This window comes from Cheilinus undulatus, linkage group 11 (assembly GCF_018320785.1).
Source record: "Cheilinus undulatus linkage group 11, ASM1832078v1, whole genome shotgun sequence".
Classification (NCBI taxonomy): domain Eukaryota; kingdom Metazoa; phylum Chordata; class Actinopteri; order Labriformes; family Labridae; genus Cheilinus; species Cheilinus undulatus.
Window position 1 is genome coordinate 25,002,235 of NC_054875.1, and position 26,619 is coordinate 25,028,853.

The window sequence follows — 26,619 nt, forward strand, 5'->3', positions numbered from 1 at the left end:
AGATTGGAAGAAGATACAATTGCACAAAGGGTTATAAATAGCAGAAAAACTAAACAAACTGAATGTTCAGGTTTCTGATGATCTGTACCTCTTCTCCCTTAGGGATCCTGCGGCTGGAAATGATAATGATCTTGTCTTCTTTGTCAAATGTTACCACCTCCGCAACACAATTGGGAGCACAGGAATGGTTGACGTAGCTGGATAGGAGGAAATAGTAAAGTGTAAAAATATTCTAACTCAAGGGCTTTAAATGAAAGACTAATTCACGGATGAACACTCACCGAGCTGGGCCACCTGTCAGAGTGGCATCGATCACCTGTTCATTGTTAATGCGGAACATGTAAATGCCACGGTTCTGCAAAAGAAGAAGACAAAAAGACAAAGTTTTGATTAAAAAAAATCTCAATTTTAGTCCAGAGCATCACTACATGTGGGTTCTGGAGAGTTGTCCACATGTGGAATAAATATACAGGTGCATCTCAACAAATTAGAATATCATGTTGAAGTTCAGGAAGTAAAATTTCCATAAATTCTAGATTCATATCATGCAAAGTAAAATATTTTAGATTTTTTTGATAATTACAGCATACAGCTCAAAAAAGCACTATCATGAAATATCAGAATATCGTGAAAAAGTCCAGTTCCCAAAGGTTTTTTTATTTTCTCATTCTGGTTCAGTACACAAGACTACAATCACTTTGGAAGACTGCTGACTTGACAAATGTCCAGAAGACAGTCACTGACATCCTTCACAAGGAGGGTAAGCCACAGAAGGCCACTGCTGAAAGGGCTGTTCTCAGAGGCTGTATCTCTGTATGTAAAAGTGTAATATTAGTCCACACTACACAGAGTTAAACTACACTGATAAAAATGTTAGATACTTTATAACTTGACAGAGCTGCAGTAACTATTGAAGATACGTGGTAAGGTGGGCCTCATCTGATAAGAACATAGCAGAGAGTCAACCTTATAGCAAGGCGATGCATACTGATGAAGAATATACGTTATGTGTCCTGTAGGAGCACCTAAAGTCACTGGTTGGAACTCTAACTCAGTGGGTAACTTCACTCATGGTGCAAACAATATGTCTCCTATCAAAATTAACAGCAATGTACTCTAAACATGAGCAAAAGAACTCCATTAGGGATCACTGTACAACAGGCAACATCCAAACAACTAAACACATATGAAACTCATCTAAACACTCTGCCCAAAAGCATGATGGGAAAATGCACCCACATATCCACAGATTTAAAATCACAGTACAGTCAACAGAGGCGGAAAAAGTACAGGAGTATAGTACTCAAGTAAAAGTACAGTTCCTTCTGTTAAAACTTATTTAAGTAAAAGTGCTGATTTCAAAATGTAATTTGAGGTAAACGTAATTAATTACTTTACACCCCTGCTTGAAGTCCAGTGGGATGTTTCCACACTCAGTGATGGTTTGGGGTGCCATGTCACCTGCTGATGTTGGCCCACTGTGCTTTATTAAGTCCATAGCCAGAGCTGTCAGCCATCAACAGGGAGCTTTTAGAGCACTTTATGTTTCCATCTGCTGAGGAGCTTTACGGAGACACTGATGTCCTTTTCCAGTAGGACTGAAGCCAAAACTACCAGAAACTGGTTTACTGACCGTGGTATTACTGTGCTTGATTGGCCAGCCAACTGGCCAGACCTGAATCCCATAGAGAATCTCTGTGGAAATGTCAAGATGAAGATGAGAGACACCAGACTCAACAATACAGATGAGCTGAACACTGTTATCAAAGCAACCTGGGCTTCGTAACACCCCAGCAGTGCCACAGACTGACTGGCTCCATGCCATGTCACATAGATGCAGTAATTGGTGCAAAAGGAGCTCCAACTGAGTGAATTAGTAAACATGATTTTCCAGAAGGTCAACAATTCTGTATTATAAATCCTTTTTGAACTGCTGTTTGGTGACATTCTAATATTCTGAGATGGTAGATTTTTATCATTGTTAATTTTGAGCTGCAATTGTCTAGATTAAAACAAAGAGTCTTAAAAATATTTTTCTTTGTATATGATAATCTTGAATTAATGGAAATTTAAGTTTCTGAAAAAAATCACAGGAAAAAAAGGACTTTTACATGATATTCTAACTTTCTGAAATTCACCTATATGTACACACTGAAAAGAAACTTTGTAAATTTGACTTCAAAGAAATGCCTCCTATGTGTGCCTGAACTCATAGACATACCTGTGACTCGTAGATCTTCTCCCTGCGATTGGCCACCTCGTTGCGGATAACGGTACCAATGTACTCGATGACCATGGTGTGCTTCTCCAGATCCTTAGCAGCGTACAGACCCAGGCCCTGAATGCGTGATCGTGCCAAATACACGTTGTTCTTCCACTCAGTCTTCAGGCGGCGATACTGGGACGACTTGGAGTGGACAAACTGTTTGCTGTAGGGTGTGTTGAGCTCTCCGGTAAAGGTGCTCTGGTAGGCCTTTGACACACTGGTGCTGTTTAGAGTGTGAGGCCTGGCAAGGAACAGAAGAGAAGTGTGAGCGGGTATCCAGTCTCCTCTCCCAAACAACAATCTGTGCTTTTGCCATCAACAAGAGTTTTTCTTTATCTTTGGCACTGTGTGGATGACTTTTAACCAGTGTTAATTTTGTCAACAGCCATTTTTTTCATGACAAAAACTAGACTAAGACTAACAAAAATAGATCTGTGATGACTAAAACTGACAAAAAGCAAGTTGAGTTTTCGTCAAGATGACTAAAACTAGACTACAATGTAGTTTAGTTTTCGGCAGACATTCAAAATCTGTGATATTTCTCCACTGTGGGTAAATCTGTCAAAAATAATGCATCTATAACTATTCTGCCTCTCAGCTGTAAAGAGCAGAGACCACAGGTGTAGCAGACTGCATAGAACACACTACCATGATTTGGTATCAGATTTAGGCAAGAAAATAAATGCTTGGACTAAAAGCAAAGACTAAAATGTGAGGACTTTTTACGGACTAAAACTAGACTAAAATGTTTTTGAGTTTTTGTCAACTAAGACTAGACTAAAATTAAAAACAGCTGCCAAAATTAACACTGCTTTTAGCTAAAATCATTTTTGTTTACCTCTTGCACTGTGTGGAGACTTTGGGCTCAGAGCGAGCACTGCCAGTGGGATTGATCATGAGAGGGAGCTCCATCAGGGGATGACGACCATATCGGAATTGGTAATTCTGACAGTTCTCAACTCCAGGCAACTGAAAAATAAAGACACATTAGATATGCATTCTGTAGTAAATCACTGTAAACTTGTGTAGCCCTGAAGCAAGTGTATCTGGTTATCCATAGTGATATCCACAGATTTAAGCCTAGCTTGATATTATTGTGTGCTATTATTGAAAATAAATCAAGTTACCTAACAAAAGATAATAAAACATAATAAAAACATTCTCATATATTTTTATGTTTTTCCACTACTGGCTCAAATAGTTTTGTTTTACATTCATTACAAGAATAAGTTAAGTGTATTTTCATTAACAAAGGGGAATTTACTACTGAGAGCATTACTATCCCAATAACAGAAGGAAAATTTGTTACTTTTTAATGCTTAAAAAATTGAATCATAATGGAGACTCTACTAGAACCAGATTTAATAAATCAAGCAGGAATCGGAACCAGAATGTGAATTGGATTTGAAAGAATCAAGATGGTGCCCAACCCTAGTTATCAACAGAACTCATAAAATTTTATGCTAACAATTAAAATGACATCAACTCCCATTGCATGTAAACATCTGCTTGTAAAGGGCTTGACTTCTAAGTGGATGATAGAACCAGCATAAATGTGAGATAAGATAGTGCCCTTTTTCCTGAACAGCATTCTTACCGACTCAGTGATGCGCATGACAGCATGAACTGTGAGGCCGTACATCTCCTCTCCTTTTACATGTTCAGTGAACAGTTTCAACATGGAAGATTCTTCGCGGAGCGTAGCCACCTGCTGAACCACCCGGTCCCAGATCCCTTGAAACAAAAATAGGAAAACTTAATCAACTTGAAGTTGGTGGATATTTTTAGTCTTGAAGTAGAATACTGAAATAAGTATGGAGCTGTGTCCAAGCACTTACCCTCTGGGGAGGTGTCTCGGTAATGCAGATCCTCCATGCCCTGCTCCAGAACTCGCACCTCAAACAGCGGCCGACCATCATCCTCGCTGATGCGGCAGCGGTAGCGACAGCGCTTGTTGGGCAGACGTGTGCTCCAGTAAATGCGTGTGGCCTCATATCCGACAGGGAAGATGGCGGTGGATGAGTGAAAGTTTGCCATCTGAGATGGGAGAAGCTGACCGACAGCATGAAAAATGAGACCCCCAACACGGAACAAATGGATCCGGTCACCTCGCTGTAGGATGCTGGCGATCTGCTTCACTTCATCCCGTTCAATGTAGACTCGCCGTAAAACAGCAAACGTGATGAGTTCATCGTCACTGGGGCCCTTCAGCTTGTGCTGAGTGCACAGCATGGTTTTGTCTTTGAAGAACATGCAGCGTGCTCTGATGGCACAGGCGAAGTGGTAGACATTCGGGCAGCGCAGGCGGTTGCAGCTGTTGGTGGCCCCTGTTTTCTGGCAGTAAGCACAAAGAGTCCGTAATCCACGACGCAGCGCTACCTCCACGTTGATAAGGGCACCACCCTGTGTCTCATACACTTCTGTAGACCACAGGGCACAGTTCAGGTGCACCCATAGGTCCACATCAATGTTGAGCAGTCTAGCAGGCCCATCTGTTGCTCCATCACCCTCCTCGTGGCAAAAGCAACACTTACGTTTATCCCTTGGGAGCTTGTCCGGTCGAAGAGTTATGCGCAGGCGTTCCATCAGCTCAGCCACCTCACGGCTGTTCTCTTTTTTAGAACCACCCTTCCGTATTGTAATGACAATGGGAAGACGCTTCCAGCGAATCCCCTTCCATTTTTTTACTTTGGGAAGTACTATCTCCTCATCAGGGGAGAGAGGCCTGCGCTGCTTGACAGCCCTAGGGGAGGAGTCCATATTGTCAGGAGAATCTTCAGGAGGTTGAACTGGATCAGAGGCCGAGTCCTCCTCCTTTATAATAGGACTCTGATGATCTTCTGCTGAAGCGGTTTGATCTTTAACTTCAGAGGCAGTCTTGAGATCTGTGTCTGATTCTGGAGCAGAAGCAAAAGAAGAAGCAGCAGCACCAGAGTCTGGGACATCAGCTGGTGAAGCAGCACCAGCAGGAGGATCAGCACTCTGTTCAGGCTCAGTCTTGATCTGGACCCCAGTGGGACTGGATGGAGCTGGGGATGGAGAAGCTGATTTTTGGGTAGGTTCAGCTTCAATAGTTGGAACGAGGTCAGAAGGGGGAGGGTGTGGAGGGGACGGTGATGGAGGTGGAGATTCTTCCACTGGTATAGCAGGAAGGTGCCGCACATCCAAGTCATTTACTTTTGTCGTGTAACAGTGCTGGGCTGGTTTGTCCTCTTTTTCTGGGAATTCCTGAGAGAATAGTGCACAAATGAGAACAGTTTTAAAGAAATAAATCAAAGAAGACATATGATCAGAAGAAGATACATTAAAAAAACAATCCAATCTCAAGTGACCTGTCATAACTGACCTGCTTTATAAGGGCCAGAATGTCCACTTGTTTCTTCAGTGTACAGCCTGGCAGAGAAACATCAAACTGCCTTAACCACTCATCCTGACTGGGTGAAGGACTGTCCTTTGTGCAAAGCACTCCTGGAAAGCATGGTCATCTTATATTAGATTCAGGTTACAGAACAGTAAAGCTGCATTCTACCATTCCTGTTCTTAAAAAATCTACTTATCAGAACAATTTTGACAGAGTATCCAAACTACTACTGCTCGATCTATGCATAAAAAAGACAACACTAAAGAGTAAAAGGAACAAAATATTTCTTTTGTTTTCTAATAAGTTGTTTTTTTTAACTGCATGCTATAAAACAAACATTGAACTGCCCTAAATTTTATTAAAATAAAAAAGGAAAGACATTGGGAAAACCCAAATGTCTACAAACATACCTGACTCTCCAGCTCCTTTCTCAGGCCCATCAGCTCCAGGTATGTCAGGGTTTTGTGGAGGGAAAGTCACCTCATAAGAACCAGGCATCCTGATATTAAGCAGCTGGGTCATGGCCATCATCACATGGTTCAGTTTCTACAAAAGAGTCAATTTAGGTTTCTGCCAACAATTAAGTTAAAGAGAAGTCAAACAGGCTTGAATAATATGCTGGTTTAATACCTTTGCTGCTGCAGCAGTCAGCATGAAGGTAACAGACACCTCATTGCTTTTAGCCTTGTCCCAGTGGTTGGACACAGACACGACCTTGCTATCAGCTGCTTCAAATGGTTTGTTTTCTGGGAATGCTACAAAGAGAAATTGAAAATTAGAATCTGCATGTTTCTAGCACTTTAAATCGATTTAATGGTAAAAGTAGATGAGACTGAAACAAAGAGATTTAATATCCAGGATAGGTTCCACCATATGTGTGTGCAAAGCAGCTTTGATTTCAGAGAATTGGAGATTTGAATGTTGTGTAATACCTGGAATAGCAGTGCGAGGTATGACAGGGATGATGGGGGATATGGCTCTCTCCGTCTCCTCCTCTTTAGGCTCCCGTAGGTGAGGAAAACGAGGTGTTGCATCCCCTATGTTACTCTCAGGGGAGGATGCAGGGATGATGCTTTCTGGGGCATCCTCATCATCACTCTCCATCCTGTTAAAAAGTAATTTCCTACATTTATAGCCACTCAGCAACAGTACATCCAAATATTCTGATTTCCAGAGAAACCCAAGGGGTTTGACCCATAGTACCTGATGTCCTCATTCTGGTTATGTGGTGGGGTGGGGAGAGCTGCTAGGATGTCTACACTCTTAACCTCCTCTGTAACAGAATCTGGGGGGGATGATGAATGTGAAATACATGAGCAGAAATGATTTTTGAGACACACTTAATGCACAAATGCAGATTTAATCTGAATAAAAATTCATTATTTCAGGCCAAATGCCTCATCGTTTACCCATTGGTTCTTCTGCTGGCTCTGTGTCTTTCTGACCCTCAGACATCTCCTCCCCAGGTGTCACTCCATTCAGCAGCTTATGTTGTACTGAAGGTGGAGGAGTAGGTGGCAGGGACGACGGAGGTGTTGGTGGGTTGCTGAGATTACTCTGTAAAAGCACAAAATATTACTCTCATTAAATATGTTCTCAAGACTTGATCCTTGACCAATCTAGTTCCAGCAAGGCAAAACTACTCATTGGTACATGTAGAGGCTCAGGTTTACCTTTGTAAGTAACTGAGAGTAGTAGTCTGGGATATTGTCAAGCACTGCATTTCCAAAACATCCCTTGAGCTGGGCTTTGCCATTGGCTGGGCTGCTTCCAAAAGGAGCAAACAGATCCAGACTGGCAGTGATCGAAGGCTCCATCAGAGGCAGCAGAGAGAGTCCCTGAAAAGGTATGTCCGTTTTACCCATTCATTAAGATGGATTCAAGAAAATTAATTACAAGACAAGAATAAAGAAATAATGATGGAAATAAAAATTGCAACCATTTTACCTGTTTGAGTTGCTTTATCAGGGCTTCTGCACTTTTTCCAGCCTCCTCCTTTTTATTCTTTTTGCGTGCGTTTGGCCCTCGGTCTCCAGCGACTTTATTAATACGCTTTGGCTTTTGTGCAGGAGCCCTTTTAGTTATAGACTGTAAATCCTGTAAGGGTTGACACAATTCAGATGAGTCTTGCCCAACAATAAATATGATGACAATAAAAAGAATTATACATACTTCCATATTTCTTGGAGTTCCTTGAAGTTTCTGCTCCAGCATTGCCAGTTTGCTGTTTATGTGGCCATTGATCTCATTGTGGATGCCCTCCGATGGCCTCTGAGCACTAAGCTGAAGGTTTTTTGTTCTCAGGAGTTTCTGTAAAAGTTGCTGTCCAGTTTCAGATCTAGGGCCTTGACTCCCAGGGTCTCCAGGCATGTTTCCAGCATTGATAAAGCCTGTGTTGTTCCCAGAGGCACCTGTATCGGTCATTGCTTCTCGTTTTATAGCCTCAGCATGATCCCCAGCCTCACCATCACACTGAACCTCGCTTGGTTCCTGTTTAATGTTTTGCAGGGTCATTTTGCACATCTCTCCTGCTCTTGAGCCTTGTTGTGCATTGGCAGCATGACTGTCTGTGCCCTGCTCTGGCTGTTGCAGAATATTTATGCTTTTCTGTGGACCATTAGGGATACCTGCAGCTGTCTGGGGTGTTTCACTGCAGGCTGTCTGAGTTTCAACTTTCATTCCTGAACATTCCAGTGGACTCTTCACTCCAGGAGACCTGAGTGGGGATGCCCTGACTTGGCTGTATGGACTCCCTCTGCCTGCCCTGCTGTCAGCAACAGGTGAAGAGACATGAGAAGAGAGGGGTGACGCTGGGTGGGCTGGGCTCATGCCAAATGGACCTCTTGGCGAATATGCACGAGATGGAGAGCCCTGCATGCGACCAGCTGCAGCAGCCATTAGTGCTTGATGGTTCTGGTTGGGAGTGGGCGGACGCATACCCATTGCTTGATTAAATGCATGCTTTTGTGGATCCCCAGGAGAGTTGGTCAATGGCTGACGAGGAGATGTTGGCCTTATCATCCGGCCTTGGTCCACGGGGGAGGGTGGTACTGATACCTGACCTCTTATCATACGTTGCATCATCTCCCCTCCTTGTGGCTGGCCAGGAACCATCATCCCGTGCTGCATCTGAGGAGCAGAACCAGGGTGCTGGCCCATCATGGCTGACTGTTGCTGAGGGCCCATTGCTCCCGGCTTGCCCATTGCTCCATATGGCATCTGTTGGCCTTCCAACCTTGGCATCTGCTGCCCAACCTGTGGCACCTGTCCTGGTGGCATGTGAGGCCGTAACTGATTTTGCTGGCCTTGACCCATTGACATCCGGAGCATCTGCCCCTGTTGGAGCTGGCGCTGGGCAATCATGGCCTGGATATGCTGTATCTGCTGGTTTGGGGGAAGATTACGGAGTTGAGGGTTTTGAGCAATAATCGCCTGGATGTTTATAGGGGTGCGGATCTGTCCAGGTGGAAGTCCAGGCCTTTGTGCCATCATCCCTTGCTGCTGGGCTCTCATCATACCCATCATGGCCTGCTGTTTTTGCTGCTGTGCCATGAGAGCTTGCTGTTGTTGACTGGGGCCCATCATTACAGGCTGTTGCTGTCCAGGATGGCCTGGGACCTGCTGCTGTATGCTGGGATCTTGTGATTGCTGCAATGCATTTTGAACTGTTTGCTGTTGTTGTTGCTGAGCTAAGAAATCTGCTGGTTTTCCTTCCTCTTTAACAGTCATTGGACCAGGCTTGTCCACACCCATGGAAGGTTGTCTCTGGAGAATGAGTGGAATTTGTTGCTGCTGTTGCTGAAGAACACCACTTTGTTGGTTTCCAGCTATACCTGACTGTTGCTCAGGTCCAGGCTGAGGAATTTGTTGCTGCTGGCCTATAAAAGCCTGGTTTTGTTGTTGCTGCTGTTGATCATTTGTAGAGCCTATTTGGGAATTCTGATTAGGAGTGGATGGCCCAGACTGCTGCGGTGGTGTTCTGGAATCAGGGCTGAGAATCCCACACTCTTTGGGGCCTGAGTTTTGGCTGTCTGAAGCTCCATGTGGTTGGGGCGTGGTACTTCCAGCTGAAGGGGAAGAGCCCATCTGCGGGGTTGAGGGTTTGGAATGCCCTCCTTGCTCTTGGCTAGACTGGCTCATCAACTGCATTGGTTGTCTTTGTTGTGCCATCTGCTGCTGCTGAAGATGGGCAATATTTTTTGCAACATTTTGCTGCTGCTGCTGAGATGCAAGCATGCGTTGGGCCAGAATGTTCTGTTGTTGGGGAGTCAGTTGGGCCTGAGGACTCCTGATGCCCGGATGACCTGGAGAACCTACCATTCCCTGCTGTCCCATCATCATCTGGGGTCTCTGTTGCTGTGGTACACCAGGATGGTTCCCCATAATCCCTGGTTGAGCTTCCATCATGCCCTGAGCATGGTTCATAGGCTGTCCTGTGGGAAGGTTTGGTGGCATTGGAGTCCCAGGCTGGCTTCCAACCATTCCTTGAGGAACCTGCACTATGCCCTGCTGATTGGCCTGGTTGGCCAGCATTACCTGTTGAGGATTCGCTTGTTGTTGGGCCATTAGTGGATTCACCATCATACCGGATTGTGGAGGAGGGATTAAACCAGGCTGTTGATTTGGGTGTTGCATTGGTTGCTGGCCCATTATCGCCTGTTGCTGTTGCTTTGCCATCTGCATCCTATGTTGAAGCTGTCTCTCTTGAAGAAGTCTTGGGTCTGCACCTTGCATTCCAGGTCCCTGGGGGAAAAATCCTGCAGGAGCACCAGGGGGACCTGGAGGCCTTACACCACTAGCTCTGTGAGGACCAGGATGCTGTGGCTGGGCCCCACCCATGAAGGGCTGCCCTTGTGGCATTCTGACTGGCATTCCACCTTGGGGCATCATGCCAGGGTGCTGGCCCATTACTGGTGCTCCCTGCTGACCCATCACCATCTGACCAGGCATCTTGGGAAACATGTGTGGGGCTGGACCCTGTGCACCTGGGGCAAGAAGACCTGAGCCTTGTTGATGCTGCTGTTGCTTGCTTCTGTATTCTGCAATTAGATTTGTGTGCTCCTTCTGCTGCTTGCGTACCTAGAGCAAAGAAATTTAGAAAACTTTATCAGTTAGGATACAAAGATGCCAAATGTCTTTGCTTTAAAAAGGTTTGTAAATTTGGTAAGTTTGATACATTTACACACCTGGTCAAGCTGTTTCTGAATTTTGCTCTGTTCCTCTGTGACTAACTTTAGCTTTTCTGCATCTGCCTCTGCAAATTCCCTTCCAGCTTTCTTTGCAGTACGTTGCTTGGCACACAGGGCCTTGCGAGATTTGCGATGAACACCAATCTGCTCCTCCAAAAACTTCAGCTGCATTTGGAGTAACTGTTGAGTATGGAGAAGCCATTCCTCATATTGGTGCTGTTCTGCATCATCTGAAACAGAAGGGAGTAATTAATCCATTAAGAGTACTGGGGAAGCAACAAAACATTTCAGAGTAATTTGATTCCCCCTAAACAAGGAGTGCTTAAGACAGAACATACTGATGATTCCTTGCACAAACTGGGGAGGGTTGGGTCTTGACTGGGTGGGATCACTTGTTTCTCCCTCCTACAAAGAAAAGGACAGCATTTCAATAACAAATCAGGTGGAGCTAGGAAAAATACATTTTGACAGGCAATACAGCATACCTTTGGTGGTCCGGATGAAAGCTGAGAAGGATCTGCGCCCGGTGCAGAAGCGAGCCTCTGTGCAAGCAGAGATACTTGTTGCCTGAAAAAAAAAAAAAAAAAAAAAAAAAGCAAAAAATTAAAGATACTGATAAAACTCTCAACTATCAGATGACAAGGGTCAGTAAGGTTGTTTTAATAAATGACAGCTAGCTAAATAATTTCCAAGTGCAGAGTTGAAAAGTTATTCTGTGTCAAGACCTATAAAAATGCTATAAATTAAGAAATTATAATTGTCAATGGGTATGTTTTAAATTGCCAGACTGTCAACTTCCATGTTTGTTTGGCTCTAAACAAACAGCAGTTCAAACAGTTAAAACTATTAATGAACTGACGATAATGTAAACCAGAGCTTATTAACTCAAAATGTACCTGTTAATGCCAGGGGGAACAACCATTGGATCCTGTGCCAACACTCTCTTGATACCCTTGAGTGCAACCATCTTTGCTTTGGCAATGGGATCCATAATGTCATCAGTAGCAAATTTGTCTAAATCTGAAAGAATAAGAAAAAGACTGTTCATTTAGGGTGGAAAGAACATACAATTATGCCTTTTACAGAAAAATTAGATATTCAGATGTTGTACCTTTATCCGGGAAGAAGTTATTGGCCAGAGGAGATTGTTTCACCACTTGCTGCGGCTGCTGTTGATGACCAAGACCCGCATGGATCCCTGGCTGCCCCATTCTCATCATGGCTTGCTGCTGGGCCATAGTCATATGAGGCGGTGCCATTCCACTTCCCATGAGCCTTTGCTGCTGCTGTTGTAGCATGTGTGGTGCACGAGGTCCCATTCCAGGCTGAGCCATCATTCCTTGATGTTGTGGTCGATGGTGTTGTGGCAGCATAATCTGCCCAGGGGCTTGTGGGTTTTGCTGTTGATTTGGGAGGCCCGGAAAATGAGGCGCCATGCCTACTTGGTGAAGGGAACTGAGCTGTTGCTGCTGTTGCTGCTTCTGTTGTTCCTTCTTCTCATGCTCTAACAAATCCTGAATCAGTAGAGGCAGTTCACCTTCTAAAGAGCTCTCTACCTTTGCTAAATCTACAGCAGGAGAGTGCTGTCCACCTACATCAGGGAGCCCAAGTGGATCATCGCCAATATCTGCATGTGGAGCAGCCGAAGGAAAAGGCAGCGTATCAGTTTGACCCGGCAGTGGATATTGGAGTCCACCTAGTCTAACTGAACTTAGCGAAGCTGGTTGGTTTTCTGTCTGAGCAGGCTTGGCTGATGGTGTGTCCCCACCAAGAAGCATCGACACAGCCTCCCCTAATTCATCTTTCACCACAGGCTGTTGGTGTCCTGGCTGCTGCTGCTGAGGGGTCAGACCTCTGTTCTCTGCTTTGACCTTGGAAGCATCAGCAATTTCTGAAGAAGATGGCAGTTGCTCTGAAGCACCCCCTGTAGTGGCAGGGGGTGTTGTGATGGACTTCTGTCCTGGCTCTGTCTTGGTTTTCTTCTCCACTTTAACAGGAACAGACCCAGAGGAAGATGAAGGCGCCTCACTCTCTGCCTCCACCAACCGCAACTGATCTGAGAAGACATCTTTTGGGTCTCCTTGGTCGAGCTCAGGATCAGTGTAAGCCAAAAGGTCAAACTCATCACTGTTAAGCAAGTCATCCAGATGTGGATCATTGGTCTCTAAGTTGTCCAGGTTACCCAAGTCATCATCCCCTTTGTCTGGGTCCAAATCTAGAGCCAAATCATCCTCATCTTCCACACCTCCATCTCCAGGGGCGTCCCCAAGCCCTTCAAGGTCAGGCTCCGGCAGCTCCTCACTGTTTCCTATCGTGGCAGGTCGTGGCCCTTGAGCTACACTTGTTTTTGACGGCTCATGCTGCTCACTGCCAGGGATGTTTGGAGCTGAAGTGGCTGTCTGGGGAGGTAGTTGGGACTGTTGTGTTACTGGTCCTGCTGGTTGCTGAGGCATTAGAGTTGAAAGTCCACCTTGTTGTAACCTCAACTGTGAGCTGCTGCCCGTTTCTGTTTGAATGCCGTCAGTTTGAGCTATGGGATGTTGTTGAATAAATGGCGCTGACATCTCTTGCTGCGGGACAAAAAGACGAGGTCTAGGCTGGGGTCCACGAGGCATGAACTGGGGTCGAAGGGGTAGCCTCTGTGAGTTGTGTCTTAATTCAATGAACTGTGGTGGGGGCCCCTGACCCATTGGCTGCATAGTCTCTCCTCCATGTCCTGGTATGATGTTTGGGTTACCCATGCCCTCCATACCTGGGATGTTTACAGCAGGATTTAAGTTGTGCCTTATGCCCATAGCCTCCATGCCAGGCTGGGGAAACCTCTGTGGACCTGGAGCCTGACCTTGCCACTGCTGATGGAACGGTGGACGGGGAAACATGCCTTGAGGTCGCATTGGCCCAGGTGGCCTGAAGAACAGACACATGATAGGAAAACCATTCAATTTTTATACTGTTTGCACTATATCCAATTTAAAATGGATGAGAGGAGCTAATCTGGGGTGCCAATTATGTCTTTTAGGTTGGAGCAGTATTTCATTTCCAGGAACATCCTAGGATATGTCTGTGTGCAGTTAGACATATCCTAGCTCTATAAAAAATTCAAAGAACATAATATAATTGATAATTGTCTAGTTATCATTATTCTGTCAAAGAAAAAATGTCGGGGGGGGGGGGCTCTGTGAATTGAGGAGGGGGTAAATAAGCACTAGGCTACAGGCACCCCAGAAAGGCAAACTACTGATGTATGTCACTTGATTTAATAAAAATGTAGTTAAGCGAGCTTCCAACCTTTGTACACTGGGATCCATGATGGCAGGGGTTCCTGTAGGTGGTGGGCGAATTAGTTTGTCTTCCCCGTTTCCAACAGGCATTGGAATCTTTCCTGCCACCGAAGCCTGAGCTCCAGAAGAAGTAGCAGCTGCACGATCCTGGAAAAAGTAAAAACAGCAGAGATAAACTGACCATCCAGTTAATAGTAGCAAAGGTAAATAGGTTCATTTATTGCCATTAAAGCCATTTACAATATGCCTCAGTGACACACAGACAATGTGTATGCTATCATACAAGGTACAGGTGATCAATTTATTGTTAGGGGACAAAAGGAGCAGGGCTACAGCCATGCCACAGGCTGTCCAGGCGTGTAAAGGAACAGCCATCTGTCTCTTTAAGCCCGATTTATGCTTCTACATAAAATCTACCATGTAGCATACGACAAAGGTCAGAATAGCCCTGAACCCTTTGCAGAGGGCTATGAGCATAGTGAGCATGCATCTCCTCAATAATTTAACTAAAAACCAAAACACAGACAGTAAGCAGTGCAATCGGTCTGTTAGAAAGCACTGGGTGGCAGCCAGTCTCTGGGTAACATCTACAGGGATATTAGTGTGATAATCGGCTGCAGACGGCAGTAATAGGGCATACAACACTCATTTATTCATCTAAATCTCTCAATGACTGAATGGGCATAAAAAATCTGTCCTCTGCCTAAGCTGATTTAGCTGCCATACTTTCCATCTCCTCCAATGCTTCTCTTTTCTGCTTTGCAATAACTGAGGTACTATCAACAGCCAATATTAATCTATTCCATCTCCAACATAATGCTCTATTTCAGTAGCCATTGTTTCCTGTACATACACAAGCAGGTAATATGGAAACAGGACCAGAAACTGGCACAAAAAAGCGCACTACTGAGCAGTGTTTGGGGGGGTTATTATTGAGTGAGGTGAACACACCAACACAAAAGTATGTAGTGCTCACAATGGGGTGGTTCACCACAACAGCAGTCCAAACCAGGCACTGGATATTGACCATAATTTATAATTTTTTTTTAAGTCTTCAGAACAGGTACTTGCTATGACAGTGCCTGTGACATACTAAAAGATCTTATTTTTAAAGACATTTAATGGTTTAAAGTGTTGTAAAATACTGTAAAGGTCTACCTGAGGATATGGTGGTGGTGCTCTGTGGGCCTTGTCTTGTTGAAAAGCTCCCACCTCCCCTCCAGCCCAGCCAGGGGATGCACTACCAGCAGCAGCAGTGGCCTCCTTCTCTTGTCTAATGGAATTTCTTTGCATTTGCTGCCTGATTAAGAATTCCCTCAGTCTCTGGCGCTAAAAAAGTAAAAACAAGAAACAAAGCATTGATAAGTAACACACTAATCCAAGGAGTAGTAAATGATAGTTAAAGGCATTTACAATAATACCTGTCTATGTTTCTCCAACTCAGAGGGGCTAAGGCCTACTAATGCAGGATCTTGCCCAGTTGAAATTTCAGACATTTCTTGAGCACCTGGCAAAGCTGGCTGATGAGGTATGTCTGGAGGACGCACAGCTTGTAGTTCTTGAGATCCAGAGGAAGATGGCCCCCTGGCGCTGAGGCCGTCTGCCCCCACAGTCTGCTGATTTTGCTGAAGCTGACCCGGTAACATCTGATTCCGTTGTTGGGTCATCTGGAAGCCTCCTGTGCTGGGGCTGCGGCTAAAAGTAGGAGGTGCAGATGGTTTACCAGAGAGAGGATCCCCCATGGAGGTGTTGGTGGGATGGGGTGGAGGTGGTTGGTTGGGGTGAGGTGAGCTTTTGTAACTTGCACTTCCCTCTGAGGCAGCAGAGGAAGGACGAGAGGGTTTGTGGAGAGTGGCAAAAGGGTCTCCAGATTGTGGCCGTGAAGGTGGCTGAGAACAAGGGTCTGGGGATTGAAAACGAGGGGTCGCAGGAGACTGGACAGAATAGCCATCATTAGAGATGCCCCCAGGAGTGTGAGGAGACTGAGAGCTGCCCTGGGACTGGGGGCTGGAGGGCACTCTCGAACATAGCTCCTGTTGACCTCCAGGGTGTCTCTGAGGTCCAAGGGAACAATTATCGCCTGACTGCGGTCTGGGAGTTAATGATGGCTGAGAGTGTGGATCAGAGAAAGGGTGGGAGGGAGACTGCCTGTAGCCTTCAGATGGGTGGCTAGGGGAAGCTCCAGGATGGAGTGCCCCACCCTCCCCTTGATGCATTCTTGGTGTCATAGGTGCCTTGAATAAACCATCCCCAGACTCCAGCATCCCAGCAGGGGAGCCAGTGGATAGGTCAGGTCTTCCAACTGAGGAGGCACGGGGAGAAGGTGCACTCATATCAGCCCTGTACTGCCCTGGGCCGGCAGGCGAGGAAGCCACTGCAGATGGTGACAGTGGTGAACTGTAATCTGGCCGAACCATCCCTTGCTGGTTTCTAAATGAGTCTCCATAGTGAGTATTGTGGGATGGCGAGAAAATAGGAGACTCTCCAAGTCCTGCACCTCTTGAATGAGGGCTTTCTGGAGGTCCAAGGGACTCCTGAGAGCCCTGCTGTGATTGTTGTAGATGACTCTGCTGCTGCAGCTGTGATCTAAAATAGGGGTCAACCTGCTGAGCCCGTCTGGGAGTTCCAGGAGTTCCTGGTTGCATGTCAAAGGGGCCAAGACTGGCTGGCCGTCCCTGAGGAGGACCCTGTGGGCCGGAAGCAGAATAACCTGAGGAAGAGGCTTGCAAGGGGCTGGCCCCTGCATGGGAGAATGGGGTGGTTGGATGGGAGTGACAGTGGGGTGACTGAGGAGGCATTTTGGCCAAGGGATCTGTCCTGATTTCAGCTGACCCTGGAGTCTTCATGGGCCCATCTGAGAAAAAGACGGAGGATGATCCTGAATCTGGTGGGAAGGGGTAGGGACTTTCTGCAGAGCTGGGCTGGGAAGAGATGGATGCAGAGCCTGAAGGTGGAGGAATCTGGAGGTGTAAACTGGGTCGCTCTCCTTTCACACGCCCAGCCTCTAATTTGACTGGCCTGCACACCTGACTTTCCGCCTGCTTTGAGAGGGGTACAAAAGGAAAATTGACATTCTGCACAACATGCATGAAAAATACATTTCTTCGGTTTGCTTTGACAATACAATAAGGAAGCTGATGCCTTTGCTCACCTTCTGTGCTTTATTTATTCTCTGAGCAGCCCGGTTATCTTTGGCCTTTTGCTACAGAAACAAATGACAAATCAGGATTAGATCATAAAAATAAACTGAAAGGGAATTTTTGCTTATGAACGACATATAAATGGGTTATTATTAACAATGACGTGGTTTAATTGATGACAGATCACACAAAGTGTAAGCTGTGCCATGATATAAATACAAAAAAATTTGATTAGACTTATATTTGATAAGTAACTCACTACTTCCTGTTTATCTATATTTCATAGAAGTGACGATACCACAAGCCAAAAGGGTGAAAGTCATTAAAGGAAAAAAGAAACTTCCCTTTAACTGTAATTTATAGAAAAAAAATAATAGTACTGGATGAAACAATTTCTAACAGCATTTGATACAATCACATTTTAAATAAGAAACAGAACTTACCAGATATGGAACCTTATCAGCAGCTGACACCTTCCTCCAGATCTTCATGATTTGCTTACAGCGACTTGCCCAGTCTGTGGCAGTAAATTCAGTTAATAACGATATGTAACACTAAGACAAACTACACTTGTGGTGCATGTTTCCATTCTATAACTATACTCACCTGGGTAGTCCTGTTTAAGGGTTGGAAAGTTGGTATTGGCATAAAGCACGGGGGAAATGGTTGAGAGTTCCCCAAGCTCCTCATCCTTTTCCCAGCGCTGGAGACTGCGCTGGTTGTAGGACAGCCCATCACCCTCTACCTCAGTTGGGGTTGGTGGGGAGGATGGGGTTGCAGGGGTGGAGGGAGTGGCCCAGGGACTCTCCTCACCCCCATCTGGACTGAACAGTCCTCCTCGATCCCTGTAAAGCAGAGGGTGTTATGATATTGTATTAAATATCATCTTATACAATGAGGCAGAAAGTGAGCAAAACTTTTAAATGTAAATTCCAGATTATTCAATACTGGTCCTACCGCATGTCAAAGAATGGTGACTGAGAGAGGCCAGGAAAGGCATCCATCATTCCAGCTGAGGGCAGGGACCCTGTAAAAGATTTTCCATGCATGAAACCAAACCAAACTTCATTTAAACCTCGCAAATCCTCAGAAAGTCCTCAATAATAAAGTATATTTCTCGTTTTGAACTGATAAATATTTCAATGTATACAAAGGTATTCTGTTGAACAGACCTGAGAGGAGAGCTCTCTGTGGCAGAGCACTACGATTGAGTTCTCCCTTACTGCCCTCCAAGATGGGCTTCATGCCACCCAAAGACGAGCCATCTGACACTCCCAGAACCTTCTTGAAGAACTGCTCTGAGTCCTGACTTTCCACCCCTTGCGGAAGACCTGTTATGAAAGCAGAACACTGCATTAGGTATGATAGTCACATTGGAAAGTTAATGCCGCATACAGTCTATGCCAAAATATCTCAGCAATTACCTTCACTTTTTTCTGCAACGGAGTCATGAGGATCAGCTGATGTCTGGTCCTTCAGTGATGAAGATGGTGCAGAAACTCCTAAAAAACAAATTCAATTAAATTCAATCAGCAACAGTTATAAGATCATTACAATAAACCATAAGAACAAGTTTTCAAACAGGCACTTACCTCCTCCTCCCTGAGCCTGGAGGGCCTCGCCCCCCTCTTGCTTGAGAGGAAAATCTTTCATCACATGGTCCTTGGCCTCAGCTACAGTGAGAAACACAAAGGTTATACACCCTGCATGGACCTTTTCCACACAGTTTTCAAAAGTCAAAGGTTATGTGGTGTTCTTACTCTCTGGGGCAGTCATTCTGACCCCTGGCGGTGCTGGTAAGGACGGTCGAACAAGGCATGAGCCTGGCCTCTGCCCCTGGGGTACCATCAAAGCTTTCTTACTCAAGTCTATTAGTGTCTTCCCAAAGAAAGCCTCCTACGGTGAACAAGTCCAATAATAATGTCAGTTCACTGGGTACATCAAGGTTGAAAACTTACACTTGAAAGGGCAAAGAAGGACTTCAACCTGGAGGTATGCTGGAAACATGTCCTCTAGTTTGCTCCTCTTCCGGCCCCGACGTTTCTTGGCCTGTTCCTCTCCTTCTGCTGGTTTAGGATCCATGATATTATCTGTGTCAGGGTGGGGTCCTACACATATATCCATACCAATCAGCTTATCAAATTTACAAGAGTTAAAATTACAAATTAGTCCTAACTGTCACCAATAATGCTAAATACTAATGCAATATGATGAGATGTCTTTTGGGCCAATAAACACCTCATTTAAGATAACTAAAGAGCAGTTAGGTGACAGGAGACTTTGACTTTGCTTTTCTTTAAATTTTGGAAACCCCCAAATTAGCTCTTCCTCAGACATCACAAGTTCCTCTTATTCAATGAAACAAGAGTGCTCATTTAGATTCATATGACAAAAGGAAAATTATAACATGATTGAGAGACTCATATCTTTATCTTGTAACAACTTAAACGAAACTCAAAACCTTCCAAATTTTTGTCTCTTACCTTCATCAATGGTTCTCTCAATTGGCTGTCCATCTAATGTTGTCTCTCCAGCCAGCTGGGCGAAAAACTCTTTCTTCATTCGTGTATGACACTTCCTTTGGCGCACCATGAAGCCCCCGATGCCTGGTACAATTTATAAATAAATATTTTTGGAATACTCTGACACTGAAGTGTATGTGAAAGTGTTTGTTTTCATTTTATATAGTGACTATAAACACATTCACCCCCTGGATGTTTTATCCTTTAATTAATTCTTTAAATCAATCATGGTCAGTACAATTTGGCTTCTAAATACACTAAGTAACTTTAAAAATGCACATTGTAAAATTTGCTAGAATTGTCGTGAGATGTACTCAGATGCTTCTAACAACTTCTCAGACACACAATATACCTTTGTTCTGCATGACTGATTGTGCCCTTTCTCAACCACAGACCAATTCATGAGGGTTGTACTCACAAGTGTAGAAACTGGGTAGGTGAGTGAAATATTGGGATGGGATAAATTGTTGACTAAAAACGTGTAGGCACGTACAGCACTTCAGGAGGAATGGCAGGCGATCCCACGGAGACAGATTAATGGCCTCATAACATCTATGCCTCGGAGAGTGGCTGATTTGGTGCGAGCAAATGGAGGTCATACCAGATATTGATATTTGGACTTGTAAGAATGGGTGGTATTGTCAACTTTTTATTGCGTGATTGAATAAACCGTTTCCTTGATTCCTGATTTTTGTGTGTATGTCTCCCACAAGATGTGTGCAATAAGAACAATAACTATAATTGGAATTATAGTTCATGAATTACAAGTAATATATTAATGAATTTCAATGTGCGTTTTTAAAGTTACTTAGTGTAGATAAAAAAAAAAGAGCCCTTTAAGTCCAGCCAAAAATTCTCTATTGGACTGAGATCTGGGCTTTGACTTAGACACTCCAGAACATTCACCTTGTTGTCTTTAAACCATTTCTGTATATCTTTCGCTGTATGCTTTGGGTTTTTGTTTTACAAGAAAAAAAAATCTGCTCAAAAGCCGTATCTCTCTTGCGGACGGAGTAAGATTGTTCTCCAAAATTTTTCCTATAATTTGCCAAATTTACTTTACCCTCTATCTTTACAAGCCCTTCCAGGGCCAGCTGCCAAGAAGCATCCCCACAGCATGATGTTTCCAACACTATGCTTCACAGTGGGGATGGTGTGTTTGTTGTTATGTGCAGTGTTTGGTATTTGCCAAATATAGTGTCTTGTCTGATGGCTAAAAAGTACCAGTTTAGTCTGATCAGACCAAAGAACTTTCTTTCACATGACCATGGAGTCTCTCCTTGCATCTTTTGGCTAACTCTAATCAAGTTTTCTCCGATTGTGGCTTTCGCTTTGCAAATCTCCCATAAAGCTTTGACTGGTGAAAAAAATGCAGAGTCTCCCCATCTCAGTTGCTGAAGCTTGTAACTTCTTCAGAGTAGTCATAAATGTCTTGGTGGCCTTTCTCACTAGTTTCCTTTTTGCACAGTCACTCAGTTTGTGAGGACGGCCTGACCTAGGCAGATTTACACATGTGCCATATTCCATCCGTTTCTTGATGATGGATTTAACTGAACTCCGGGGTATGTTCAGTGCCTTGATTTTTTTGTATCCATCCCCTGACTTGTACTTTCCTTTACCTTTTCTCTGAGTTGCTTGAAGTGTTCTTTTGGCTTTATGGTGTAATGGTAGCCAGGAACACTAATTAACCAGTGACTGGACCTTCCAGACACAGGTGCCTTTATACTTCAAACACATGGGATACATTCACTGCAATCAGTTGATCTCCATTTCACTTATTATAAGACTACTAGCACCAACTGGCTGGACCTCTGTTGAATTAAGTCAGTCACTTCAAAGGGCATGAACAGCAATGCAGTCACTTATTATACCTTACATATTTTTATTTAATTGGCATCACTTTATAGAAATCTGTTTTATCACTTTAAATTTAAAAAGTTTTTTATAAAAGGGGGTGAATACTTTTTATAGGCACTGTAATTCTAGGTACCCTACCTGGTCTGTAAGGTTTCCGCTTCCTCTTTTTGCTATCCTCCGTCTCCTCTGCCCCTCCTTTGATACCATCGCAGTCAGCCATCCCTTCTGTCCCCTCTGCACCTAGGTCCCTCTCAGCACCCTCTCTGTCCGGACTCCCAGGGTTCTCTGTCTTGGTTTCACATTCCATGGGCTCCCCACAGCCTACACATACAGAGTGATCTGCTTCAGTAAAAAAAAGTCTTAAACTTACATGAAGCTAATGGATAAGAGCACTGAAACGTCACTTCCCACTTCCCAATGTGACCGCGCCCCAATGTGGGGGGAAACAAGCCCTCAAATTGAATGGCAGTAAGTTAGAAAACTGTGGCAACAACGTGATTAAAAGACATTTTGTTGTGCTTTGTGCCTTAAACAATTAAAAAGCCATAATTTAATGCATATTCTGTTATTCACAAATGACGAAAGAGTGTCAAAGAACAGTTCTGTGTCTTCTGGCTAAAAGTAGAGGGGAGGAAAGTGGGCAAATGTTGGACCGGTGCTCTGTTCTTAATGACTTTATGCCAGCAATCACTGTGACAGCAGGAGCTGTCGTCTGTCTGCCTGTTTACAGCTTTTTCACATATTCACTAACTTATTAACCACATTCAAGTGTTAAGATCCAACACACATAAGGTATGTGATGTCAGTTTATCACAAACATGTCCTACATGATGTATTTATTTCCCTGGTCATTGGATTCTGGCTCCCAATAACCATTTAAATGTATGGCTTTCATATTTTAAGCTTTTAAATAACCTAATGACCCAATCTTTCCCATTTGCTGCCATTCATTTTATATGGAATATTTTCCCCTAGAAAGGAACAGGGGCAGCACTGTTTGGGCAAAGTACCCCAATGGGTTGCTCTTATCCATGCCTCATGCACCATGTTCGAGATCATACACCAATGGATATGCAGAGAGAGCCAACCTTTCCCGTCCTCCCCTTCTCCTTCCACCTCCCTCAGATCTATTCCATCAGGACCTCCATCGCAGCACAGAGTGCCAAGACGAGAGCGACGCTGCCGTCTCTTGTGTAGGGGTGACATGGAGATGCTCCGAAGCAGGGACATGCCCGACTCTGTCAGCCACACACCCTCCAACCGGTAGAACTGGGGTTCTGTAAAGTGACAACAGCAAATCTAAATGACCCCCAACAATAAAAAATATCAGATAACTATGAATAATGTGTGTGCATTAATCAACATAATTATTTAAAACCCACTAACCTGGCTCTTTTATCTTTATTGAAGCCATAATAGCTGACTCTACTACTGTGAACAAAGGCGATGAGCAGGAAGAAAAGAAACAGAAGAAAACCATGTTATCAGTGCACAAACGTCCTGTGTTTATTTTCAAAATCACTGTCTTCATGACTTTAGTCTCATGTGTTCTTCTGAGACTTACCCACGGGTTTTGGAACATATGGGGTGCAGGATGTGCATGCGAAGCCCTCATCAGAAGCTTGTTCCACTTCATCCTCTGTGTACAGACTTTCACAGACAGCATGGACCCATCTGCACAGATGCACACAGAAATATATTGGTGCACATACTTTTCTTGACAAATCACACAGCAAATCAAAGATGTTATGGAATAATTCATGCTGTGAAAAAAACATAAATAATCCATTCCCCGCTTGTCATCATTAGCTGCGGTCTCATGAATACCTTAGTCTGCCCTGTGTGTGTGTGTAGTTCTAATGAGCAGCACCCACCGATCACAGTACTGACACTGCAGCAGCAGCTCCTCCTCCATGAAGTTCTCCCTGCATACAGGACAAGTGACAAGGCTGGCACAGGGGCCACAGTGGGTATAGTTGTTCTGCCACTCACAGTGGAACCCTGGTGTGTTGGAACCACACTGCACGCAGCACACGCACCTGTGCAGAAACAGTAAAGCAAACTTCAACAAATATGGAATATATGACAGATTAAAAGATACCAATGCCAGTGAGACCGGTGTAAGAATTTTTCTGCGCTGAGGAAGCAAGAGGGAGAGGGTTGGGCCTGTGAATTGCTAATGCAGGGCTGAGGCAGGAGCGTTTTACATAATATGCAAATTTTTATGTATTCATTTTCATTTGACCCCATTCAAAGCTGCAAGGCTGAACCAAGCACTGTGTTCCTAAGAGTTTACTTTTTTTTTTACCATTTGCACTTCCAACCACCCTTGGGAACATTGTGCAGGGGTGGGTCCAAGCAGTAGGTGTGATAGCTGACATCGCAATCATCACACAGCAGCAAGCGGGAGGGGTCCGAAGCCTTCCCACAGATTTCACACACGATACATTCCAAACAGCGCCAGCCCTTACGAAGCATCGTCTTGGTTATCTACATGAAAAATAAGGGTCATTTTCTCCGAAATTAAAATATTAAATGATGATGATAATCAGTGGTTAACAAGTGCTTACTTTGCTGTTCACACAGTAAGGATGATAACACTGAGCACACTGTGCACAAGCCAATAACTGGCCTTCCACACCTTTTCCAAAACTGCCACATACAACACACATATCCTGAAAGAGAGAAGAGAAAGAAACAAAGAGGCATTAGGTTGGCATTTGAAAATGACAGCTGTGGTTCTTAAAATGTCACTATACAACAAGAACTGTACCTGTAGCAGGACAAATTTATCAGTATTTGAGAAAAGAACCACTGTGTTCTGCATGGTGTCATCTTCCTCATCCTCCTCCTCCTTGCTTAGTCCAGTGTCTGAGGTCATGCTTAGCTATGGAGAAAGAGATAAGTGGTCAAAATAAAAAAATAAAATAAATAAGTGATTTTTAACTGTATCATAACTGTCATAATATATTTCAGAACATATGAATGTTAAATAATACAGCTTACCAAAAATGCATCAATGCAGGAAGCCATGGCTTTAAGGCGTGACCTTCCACCACGGCCTCTGCCTCCACCTCCCCCTCGAGGTCTGCGCTTCCCTGGAAAACTATTGCTTCGCCCCTTCAATTCAAGGAATAACAATACACTGTGAAGCGGTGTTGAGACTACAGTAAAGGTAAATATGGTAGGTCCTATTGTTTTTCTCAATAAAACATAATGTGGCCTTACCTGTTTGACACGTGAACGCCCTGGCGATCCTCTGCGTTTCACCTTTTCTCTGTCGCTTCTGAGGGGTTCAAAGGGAAGTGAGTCATCAGTCTCAGTGAGCAGGTTGTCTGTGTGCGAGCGGCCAGCAGGAACAAGGCCAAGTTCCATTGAGAGCTGAGGATCGGGTTCTCCCGGAGACCCCAGAAAGCCGCTGCTGCTCTCATCTCCGTGGCTCATGTTGGACATCTCATCTAGCAATAATTCTGGCTTGGTGTCTTGCTCCCGCAGTTCCTGCTTTATGTCCTCGTTCTGTCCTTCTTTCATCATCTCATCATCATCCTCTTCCTCCTCCTCCTCCTCAGAGTGAGGTAGTGACCTCCGCTCCATGTCCACCACAGAGAGAGCCTCTCGAGTGTCTACTGATAAAGGAGGAGGAGGAGAACAGGGGTTGGGGCACAGACTTCTTTCCTGCTGGCTTTTTTCCACAAAAGCAGGATGAGCTGGTAACTTTGGTCGATCCTTACTAGATGTTTCTGTGACATACATGCCATCAGAGCCACTTTTTAATAATGCTTCATGCTTTGCAGAGGAAATAACCCCCTGCTTCTCCTCTTTTTCCACCTCCATACTTTGAGGGCCCTCCTGTGGCACAGATGTTCGTTCTTTTGGGTTGATAGAGTGCGTCTCTCCTGGAGTCTTCTGGGAGGGGGTTGCTTGGGAGACATGGCTGACTGCATCCTCTGCCCTCTCTTTATCAGGTAAAGAAGAGGTCCCCTGTTCTGCTGCAGGTTAGGAATGTGTTTTTATTAGTGTCAGCATCTTAAAATCTATCATTACCTACAGCATAACACTGAATAAAGTGCTCCTTTGTGTTCAAATAATTATGTCTATAGTGTGTCCTGAGTTTACCTTTTGACTCTTTTGTAGCAGCGAGCACCTCAGAAGTTAATTCTTTGGTTGCTACCTTCAGCTCTTTCTCCGTGATTTTCCTCCCAACATCTGTTGTCTCAACATGTGCAGCCTCTGTACCTAAAGTCAAAGCAAGTTTAAGTTAAAAATGAAAATCTTAGAACAAGTTACAATGTTTAACAGTCAAAACAAAAATGACTAACATAGCATGTGAGCTTTGTGTTATGTCATGTATTGTTCATACTTACCCAGATCCATGGGTGAGTCAGTCTTGTCTTCACCTGGGTCCAGCTCTGACGTGCCTCTCTGTCCTTTTGTGTGTGATAAGACTGTGTGCTCTTCTGTCACCATGTCTGCATCAGTTTGGATTGTCATCTCCACCAAATCCACGTGTCCCACAGTCTCTTCAGATGCCTCTCTGGTTTGTATCTCTGCTGTGTATGGTTGAGTGACAGGCTGCTGCTGATCCTCTTTACAAAGCAGGCAAATGAGCTTTGCTTCTGGATGTCCCCCTGGTAAAGCACACTCACTGTGCATCCACCTAAGACAAACAACATCATTAAGAATTTTGAATGACAATATGAGCCACAAGTCCACAAAAAACAGCTTCTTTAATAAAAAACAATGGAATCTGTGCTTTCAGCTTACCTGTGGCAAATGCTGCAGCACTGCAGAGTGACAGATGGGTTGGCGTCTTTACTGCACACACCACATATAGTGATGCGGTGACGCTGGCAGGCCTCACATACAGCATAATTGTCAAACCATTGGGCTGAACCTGGTAGCACGAGTCCACGAACCCCACACTCCGTGCATACACGACATCTCTGTTAAAACATAGGTTAAGTAGAAAACGTGTTAAGGGAACAACTGAAGAAGTTAATTTA

General features: G+C 44.4%; 1 protein-coding gene across 8 annotated transcripts in view; it reads right to left on the reverse strand.

Annotated features, from left to right (window-relative positions):
* The window catches only part of kmt2d (lysine (K)-specific methyltransferase 2D), a 34,445-nt gene that overhangs the window by 2,880 nt on the left and 4,946 nt on the right, over positions 1–26,619 (reverse strand). For 2 of the 8 annotated variants that reach the window (XM_041799121.1, XM_041799122.1), the window contains exons 9-54: positions 26,381–26,559; positions 25,981–26,273; positions 25,733–25,852; positions 24,845–25,605; positions 24,623–24,736; positions 24,390–24,503; positions 24,187–24,291; positions 23,925–24,106; positions 23,491–23,655; positions 23,181–23,290; positions 23,003–23,047; positions 22,705–22,893; positions 21,755–21,955; positions 19,721–19,843; positions 19,224–19,345; positions 18,998–19,133; positions 18,830–18,910; positions 18,662–18,739; positions 18,410–18,568; positions 18,195–18,264; positions 17,844–18,082; positions 17,681–17,754; positions 17,249–17,299; positions 15,519–17,138; positions 15,256–15,426; positions 14,105–14,244; positions 11,928–13,723; positions 11,713–11,836; positions 11,302–11,383; positions 11,155–11,221; positions 10,814–11,046; positions 7,800–10,706; positions 7,575–7,724; positions 7,301–7,465; positions 7,037–7,184; positions 6,831–6,912; positions 6,560–6,732; positions 6,258–6,382; positions 6,038–6,173; positions 5,613–5,734; positions 4,105–5,494; positions 3,864–4,000; positions 3,105–3,235; positions 2,222–2,507; positions 282–355; positions 89–197 (exon numbers count right to left, since the gene is read on the reverse strand). In XM_041799121.1, coding sequence (XP_041655055.1) covers positions 89–197; positions 282–355; positions 2,222–2,507; positions 3,105–3,235; positions 3,864–4,000; positions 4,105–5,494; positions 5,613–5,734; positions 6,038–6,173; positions 6,258–6,382; positions 6,560–6,732; positions 6,831–6,912; positions 7,037–7,184; positions 7,301–7,465; positions 7,575–7,724; positions 7,800–10,706; positions 10,814–11,046; positions 11,155–11,221; positions 11,302–11,383; positions 11,713–11,836; positions 11,928–13,723; positions 14,105–14,244; positions 15,256–15,426; positions 15,519–17,138; positions 17,249–17,299; positions 17,681–17,754; positions 17,844–18,082; positions 18,195–18,264; positions 18,410–18,568; positions 18,662–18,739; positions 18,830–18,910; positions 18,998–19,133; positions 19,224–19,345; positions 19,721–19,843; positions 21,755–21,955; positions 22,705–22,893; positions 23,003–23,047; positions 23,181–23,290; positions 23,491–23,655; positions 23,925–24,106; positions 24,187–24,291; positions 24,390–24,503; positions 24,623–24,736; positions 24,845–25,605; positions 25,733–25,852; positions 25,981–26,273; positions 26,381–26,559 — 14,079 coding nt within the window. The remainder of the gene's footprint in view (positions 1–88; positions 198–281; positions 356–2,221; positions 2,508–3,104; positions 3,236–3,863; positions 4,001–4,104; positions 5,495–5,612; positions 5,735–6,037; positions 6,174–6,257; positions 6,383–6,559; positions 6,733–6,830; positions 6,913–7,036; positions 7,185–7,300; positions 7,466–7,574; positions 7,725–7,799; positions 10,707–10,813; positions 11,047–11,154; positions 11,222–11,301; positions 11,384–11,712; positions 11,837–11,927; positions 13,724–14,104; positions 14,245–15,255; positions 15,427–15,518; positions 17,139–17,248; positions 17,300–17,680; positions 17,755–17,843; positions 18,083–18,194; positions 18,265–18,409; positions 18,569–18,661; positions 18,740–18,829; positions 18,911–18,997; positions 19,134–19,223; positions 19,346–19,720; positions 19,844–21,754; positions 21,956–22,704; positions 22,894–23,002; positions 23,048–23,180; positions 23,291–23,490; positions 23,656–23,924; positions 24,107–24,186; positions 24,292–24,389; positions 24,504–24,622; positions 24,737–24,844; positions 25,606–25,732; positions 25,853–25,980; positions 26,274–26,380; positions 26,560–26,619) is intronic. The other 6 variants (XM_041799128.1, XM_041799124.1, XM_041799127.1 and 3 more) reach the window with 6 other exon arrangements.